This window comes from Echiichthys vipera (assembly GCF_963691815.1).
Source record: "Echiichthys vipera genome assembly, chromosome: 2".
NCBI classification, from domain to species: domain Eukaryota; kingdom Metazoa; phylum Chordata; class Actinopteri; order Perciformes; family Trachinidae; genus Echiichthys; species Echiichthys vipera.
The window spans coordinates 13126256-13133641 of record NC_139827.1 but is presented as its reverse complement, the minus strand read 5'-3'; the positions used below and the strand labels follow the sequence as shown (position 1 = coordinate 13133641).

Below are 7386 nucleotides of genomic sequence, written 5' to 3'. Positions count from 1 at the left end.
TAACTATTCTACACATGAGTCTCATTTAGTGGTGCTTTGAATCAATAAACCTACGTCAAATAACGATGAGAATATAAAAAAATACGCACAAGCATGTTTTAGTCCTATGTGAATTTAAAAATCAGCTCAAAACGTTTTTGTGAAAATGAATGAACGATTGCATCAGCACTGAGGCCACATGATCCTGAGCCTGTAGCCTAATATTTGCCATGCAAGTCCGGAAAAAACATATGCTCTGTATCCGATCTCTCTCTCTCTCTCTCTCTCTCTGTAAATATTAGGCCTACTAAAACCTGTTTAGCAAAAGCAAATCCAACGAGGTGTCAGTTAACCAGCTTAATATCTGCATGTTCGCCTTGGGGTCATATATCATTCAAATTCAAATGCAAATTCCAGTACTAATAACCTGATAATCGCTTTATTGTTTTTTGTTTCCTTTAAATTCTCTAATCCATCCTTCAGATATATAAAGCTTATTACCAAGGCTTCGAATCTGCTGAACAATTACGATTAATGACATTTTATTAAAGTGCATAATATGCGAGATCTGAATAGAATTTGTACAAACAGGAAGTGGGGCTCCAAGTTTCTGCAGAATAAACTTAATGCTTACAGAATAGCGCATCAGTTAGACACTATAGTTCAATGTGCAAAACATTCTGAGTGGCTTTGGTTAAATATTTGACATTGACAGATATTCAAAATGCGGCAAACTCACGTGGTTTATGATGAAAACCAGGATCCTATTTTAAAATTACAGTTTACTGAACAAATATAGTAAAACCGTTAGCTATATAAAGTGGGATAAATAGTGGGATAATAAAATCGGATAAATATATTTTCAAACTGAATATCCTGATGTAGAACTTTACAAAAATAGCCTATTACACCTTGGCCTTGGGCCTATCGATAACCCCGATTTCGTTAAAATAAAATAAAAAATAAGGATGCCTATCGGCAAAAAAAAAAAAAAATCTGACTAATAAATAAAAATGTATAACAGCAATACAGTCAATGCATAATTTAGGCTGCAGGCCTCTCCGGGCCCCGTTTCTCAGAGTCTCCATTCAAACCGTAAATATTACAGCATCACTGAGGGTTTTGCAGAGACTGCAGGAAGTCCACCACACCGGTATGGCCGTTCTGCCGGGCCAAATCAATAGGCCGATCGTTTGTATTGTCCTTGGCCTGCGGGTTAGCCAGGAACTGCACTAACAGCCGCACAGTGTCCAGAAAGCCCGTCCTCGCCGCGTCATGCAGCGGGGTGGTCCCGGTGCGTCTGTCCTCCACGTTGGGATCCGCTCCGTGCTTCAGTAACACCTGAGCCACAGGCGCGCTCCCCATCATCATCACCTTCATAAGAATATAACCGTGAGTTAGAATCGAGTCTCATTTGATTACACCTATAAAACAATAAAAAAAAAACAAGCATTTATATCGTTACCAGAAGATCATGGATGAGCTGCAATTTAATAAAAAACACACCCTGACAGATATTCAACCAATCGGATTTGGGGAAAATCATATTTGAAGGACAAAAGGCCCAAGAGCATTGAAAGACTTACCCTGCTACAAAGAGACTAAAGCAGGTTAAGTGTCCCGCATGGACAACAACTTAACTCATATGAATTTATGTTGGAGTGGAAATAGGAGATGATGGTGGAAGCACATTTAAGGCACCAAAACAATACATTATAATACTGTTTTGAGAGGAAGACTGTTGCTACTTAAGAGATTAGTTTCATTTTCATTCATATTAAAAAATAAAATAAAATTTTATGAAACTGACTTCAGAGGAAAGGAGAGTTGTGTTTTCCCTCAGTACAATCTCGATCTATCTATCTGAGAGGCGAAAGTCTTTTTCATAGAATGATCTAAAAAAAGAAAATGTTTCTGTTTTTCCACAATTATCCGCCGTGGGCTATAGGTTACTGGTTGTCAGTACAGTAGAAGGTGTTGTGGTTAATTTTGCTTATTTGTGTCGGTAATAGCCTATTTTAAGAGATTAAGAACCTCATCCTAAACCCCGTGCACATGAGATTTATTATTTGGGGAATTGGGGAGTGTGTTATAAAGAGCTGGACGCGTTATAATATGTTCCACTTCTTATGATCTATACTGGGCTTGTCCTTATAGCCTACACTAGAGTGTATCGTTTTAGCTCTAATTAAAAACAATGCCGTGCCAAAGTTATTATCCAAATCGACATAGGTTGTAACTTGTGCAGCCGTCCAAAGGCATCCTTACAAATGTATAGTTTCCTTTTTAATTTAGCTTGCATGGTGATAAGTTATAGGATATTAAATGACCTCGATAGGAAAGCTGGATAGTTTTTCCTCAATTAAAGTAAGCTGAAGTTTCATCAGTAAATCGACACACACACACACACACACACGCACACGCACACACACACACACACACACGCACACGCACACACACACACACACACACACACACACACACACACACACACACACGGGATGCGTCGCTTTCTCAGTAAATAACAAAAAAAAAAAGGCCTAGGCTATCTTAACTAGACTGGTTGCAAATGTCTCCGCTATGGGCAATATTTGTTGTCATTTAAAGAGGTTAATGGTGTTAACTCTGCTCATGAAACATTTTAAGTATAAACCCGAGCTTTTATGGGCGGATGAAGTTCATCTGGTGACACTGACCTGTAGAGCGGTTCGTCCAAAACAGTTGACCCCGTTAACTTCAGCTCCTGCCCGCAGGAGATACTCCACATCTGCCGTGTTTCCCGTCGCAGCGGCTGTTGTCAGATCGTCCTCCAGAGTCATTGTCGTGTCCACAAATCCGCAGCGATAACGTCCGTGTCACTTTGTCGTTGTGACAGGTAGTCTGATGATGATGGGCTGTTTGAGGAACAAGAACAGCTCTAAAAACACGCCAGAGAGCGCGTGTCTAATAATGACGGGCTCGGGTGTTGATGTGTGGCGGCTTGTCTGCGACAGTCCCCCGGCTCTTCAGCTTGTCCAGTCCGCAGGTCGTCTGGGTCGGATGAGTACACCGTGCATCGTCTTGTCCAGTGATCGGTCGGTCGGTGTGTGTCTGGGCTTGCCTGGTGTTTTGAATGGGTGACGTCATTGTCTGTTGCTTGCTGCAGTGGCGCGATCGTGCGCATGCGCCCCCTCCAGCTGGGTTTGACAGCAGAAGCGAGCAGCACATTTGTTTCCTTCTGCTGCTCCTCCTCCTCGATCCCCGCCGCCGCCGCCGCTGCTGCTGCTGCTGTGAGACGATGGAAAACCAACTCTTCACCACAAAAAGTGACAAATTCTCCACAAAATGAATCCGTTCTTTGGCGTTTTGTTTTGTTATTTAGAAACGCAGCTGCAGATGTATATATGTAGCCTAGTCTACTGAATGCTACAACTTAGTTTGAGTCTGAAGTTTGATTTTGACAGTGGAAACAGAAGTTGACTCAACAATTACTTAAGGTTTGTTACGATACAGCAAACTGAATTTATAATTCAGGCTAATTCCCAATGGCAATTTTTGATGGGGAAACTAGTTCATATCTGTATTCTCTTTTAAACATCAACAGTCAGCCGAAATGAGCCTGGTTTATTTAGTAAATTAGTTTTGTGGAACAAGCCCTAAACAAATACGGTTATTTTTTTCTATGTTTGAATTTTAATTTTATTTAAGTTGTATTATTATTACGTTTTTAAACAATTGTGAATATGATTTGCCTTCTGGAGACGTCGCTGGTATATTCTGACCAATCAAAAATCTGTATTACCACTGTGGGCGGGGCTGACCTTTGACCTTTTGTGAGAAAAGTTTGCGCTGCCCTGCACTGCAGTTAGAAGGCGAGGTAAGGTGTAATATTGCGACTTTGCAGTGAAAAAAATAATTGACAGCTACTAAATTATATAAATAATATGTCAAAGCAAATGTCCATTGCACAATATATGTATATAAAAAAAAACCTGGCTGGAGGAGGAAGAAGATTACAGAAGTGAGGATTTGGCTAATGTTAGCTTAAACGAAGCTAAACCAAGCTAAACACAGCAATCTTGCATCTTGGAGACTGTCTTCTACAACAGATCGGATTAAAAGGCGTCTGCGGGTATCAATGACCGTTTTTGCAACTTGGTTTAGCGGGATTATGATGAAACCATCTATTTTTCAGCCGCTCACGTCTCTCCCACAAGCCACCCATGGTAAGTTTTAAGCTACTTTTATGCCCGCCGTGGCCATTAAAACTGTTGATTATTTTTCATTAATGTTAGGCTATATGTGTTGGCTTTGCAATTACAGCGGTTACATTATTATGCTTGTATGAGGACATGAAATAATGTAACTGCTTGATGGTGTTTGTTTAGGTCTGGTTTGGTTTCCCTTTTCCTCTGTTGTTGACATCTGTACATCTCATGTCAAGTCTATGTAAGAGCCGGTTGGAACCAAATTGTGTTCATGATCTGGTAGAAATATTGATAAATTAAATAAATAAACAAGCTTCTTTATCTGTTTTTGGTTTCACCTATCTTGAAAAATAAATTCTGAAAAACAAAACAAAGTACCCAGCCTTATTTTATCACAGGCCTGCACAAATGTGTTTTTCCTGCCTAGTCCAGTGCTGTCTGCGTGTATTGTACCTAAATTCAGGCCCTCGTTATAACAGTTGTGCTTTAGTGGTGAATATAGGCCATCTCAGAACTGTAAACATGATGATGATAATAATATTGATAATTTCCTGTTGCAGTGTATGAATGACATCAGCTGACAGGAAGTTAACAAGGACTGTGTGGCTTTCCATTGAAAAGTCTTTTCACAATCATACATTCTTTTAAATTAGTAAGAAACATCTTTAATTTGGAGCTTTTGTGCGTCTGGGTGGTTTGCTCTGTAGTAATCCAGACTGAGTCTGCTCTTAAATATCTGTCATATCCAAAACAGAAAAATACGACACAGCAACTGTTTTATGTCATCTGTGACAAACTGAAACAAGCAAAAATAAAAATGGGGTCATATTTTGCTGCGCAGATTAAAATAGATTCTTAACGGGGTCACAAGGTGATTTGTGACAGCTGTATTGTGTTAGACTAGTGGACTAAATGCATCATCTAAATAGAGGCCTTTCACAAAATGATTGGAATGCACGTCTGTCTCCAACATGGAAGCGACAGCAGCTATTGTGTGTGTTTGTAAAGCAGATGTTGCCAGTTTTTAATGTCCAAGAAGTATAGGAACAAATGTAGTCATTTTGTTTCTTTATAAATGAAACTATTGAAAAATCAAAGTTAAACTGTAATATCACGTTTCTCCATTGTTTAACTTGCTTAACCACTGCCGTAAATCAGGAATTTTCTTTTAAATGTGATTACCAGTTATTACACGTGGGCATGGTGGAGGAGAGGCTGCCACACAAACACTGTGTGCAAGGCCTCTGTTAGGAATGGGACCTATAATTGATCAGTAAATGAAATGTGTGTCGTCGTGTGAGGTGAGGATGGATGGCCTGATTGTTTTGTCATAGATGGAATAATGGTTGCTAGCTATGCCGCTGTATCCAAACAAAATTCATCACATTGTCATCAGATTAAATTAGGGATGACACTGGACTAGGACGGAGGAAGTTTAGTCTTCAAATGTGGGGATTGAAAGATGGTTCAGGATTCATTTAAGACAAATACTAGTATGTTCCTGCTGGTTTAGCCTATTGAAACCTGCATATGGCTAGTCTGTGACCGTAGGCAGCGTTAGTGTGGTGTGTGCTGCTGTCTTGTGTCATTGCAAAGTGCACTGAGACAAAATATAGCATACACAAGCTGCTCAACCTTTAGTTTCTCAGGCATAGGTCATAAGTGTGATGGTTAGCTGTATGAATGATGGTTTTAAAAGTTTGATTACTCAGCATGGTTGTGGGCAGCTGAGCAGTTCCTGATTTAATTCTTAATATGAATAGTGTCTAGCGATGCTGCTTTCGGAGTGACGCATTAAAACGGTAAATTTAAAGTTATACTGTAGTTGAATTTGTCAAGATTAGAGCTGCCAAAATGAATTGATTAGTTATCAACTATTAAATTAATCGCCAGCTATTTTTTAATAGTGACTTAATCAGTTTGAGTAATTTTTTTTAATGAAAACATGTCTAAATCCTCTGATTCCAGGCACTTAAATGTGAATATTTTCTGTTTTCTTTGTGGGCAGAACAAAACATTTGAGGATGTCGTCTTGGGATCTCGGAAACACTGGTCGACATTTTTACCATTTTTAGAAATTTTATAGATCAACAACGACTCGATTAATCAAGAAAAAAATCAACAGATTAATCTACCATGAAAATAATCGTTTGTTGCAGCCCTAATTCAGAGTCTTAATAACTCTATGTAATCAGGCCAATAAGTTATGAATCAACAACCTCATTTTGACAACAGATATTACACTCCCTATTTTATTTTGTTTTTTTTAACCAGTGATAGAAGCAGTAATCAGGTCCTTCATTTCACTAAAAGTCGTCATACCACAATGTAGATATGATCTATTGCAAGTATAAAAAGTAATATATGTTTTTATTTTTTTAATTAAATTGATTTCTCATTATGCAGCAGAAATGTCTATATTCTATACACACATGACTTCCAGCTCATCAGCAGCATGCTGACTTGTTGACTAATTGTCTGATATGCAGCTGTAGCAGTGTTCGGTCATACAGTATATTGAAGTCAGCAATAATGGAGTGCGGTGGAGTGTGTCAATAGCCTTAATTCTCTGTCTATCTGTGTAAATGTGAGCAGACCTGTGAGGAATGTGTATTTGTCTCGGGGTTCACAGCCTGTAGCGATGGAGGTTGAGTGTGGGTGGAGGTGTGTTGGTCTGGAAGTCCCCTGGGTGCGCGCGCATGTGTGTGTGTGTACCCGTGCTTGAGTGTGTGTGTTTGGTGTGAGGAAAAAGGGCACTGTAAATGATTCAAACGTTATGGCCCATGCCTTTTATGTTCTGTTTAAAGTATGGAAGAATAAACAGATCACAGTTTTTTTATGTAGTAAAAAAAAAGGGACTTTGTAGGGGACAATTAAAGTGTGCTTTTAATAACAACCAAGGCCATCATCAAACATGTCTTACTTGGCGGTTTTTCTTTGTAGGGCTCGACTTCATGACATCAGTGCATCTGGAACGTTCTTTTGGTCAGAAAAATGCTTAAGAAGAAAGTCCTCTTCTTCATCGCTAAATTTAGCACCTTAGTTTAGAGAGAAGTGGTCAATAGTGATGTGGGAATCATTTTAATCTGTCAGAGCTTCATGGTGATTCTCACAGAAACCTCCTCCAGTTTAGCAGCCGGGTGCTTGGAATCTTGATGTTACAGCATGTGGTTTGTGAGAATGAAAGAATGTTATTGTTAAATGTTCTTTTTTTTTTTTA

The 7386-nt window shown here is 39.2% G+C and overlaps 1 protein-coding gene across 1 annotated transcript; it reads right to left on the bottom strand.

The window, feature by feature from the left end:
- Positions 1–669: 669 nt before the first annotated feature.
- On the bottom strand, positions 670–3005 carry cdkn2a/b (cyclin-dependent kinase inhibitor 2A/B (p15, inhibits CDK4)). The gene is made up of 2 exons (XM_083924783.1): positions 2676–3005; positions 670–1353 (listed from the first exon to the last, which is right to left on the bottom strand). Exons 1-2 carry the CDS (start codon positions 2796–2798, stop codon positions 1090–1092), a joined length of 387 nt encoding a protein of 128 aa, XP_083780909.1. The 5' UTR covers positions 2799–3005; the 3' UTR covers positions 670–1089.
- Positions 3006–7386: the final 4381 nt, after the last annotated feature.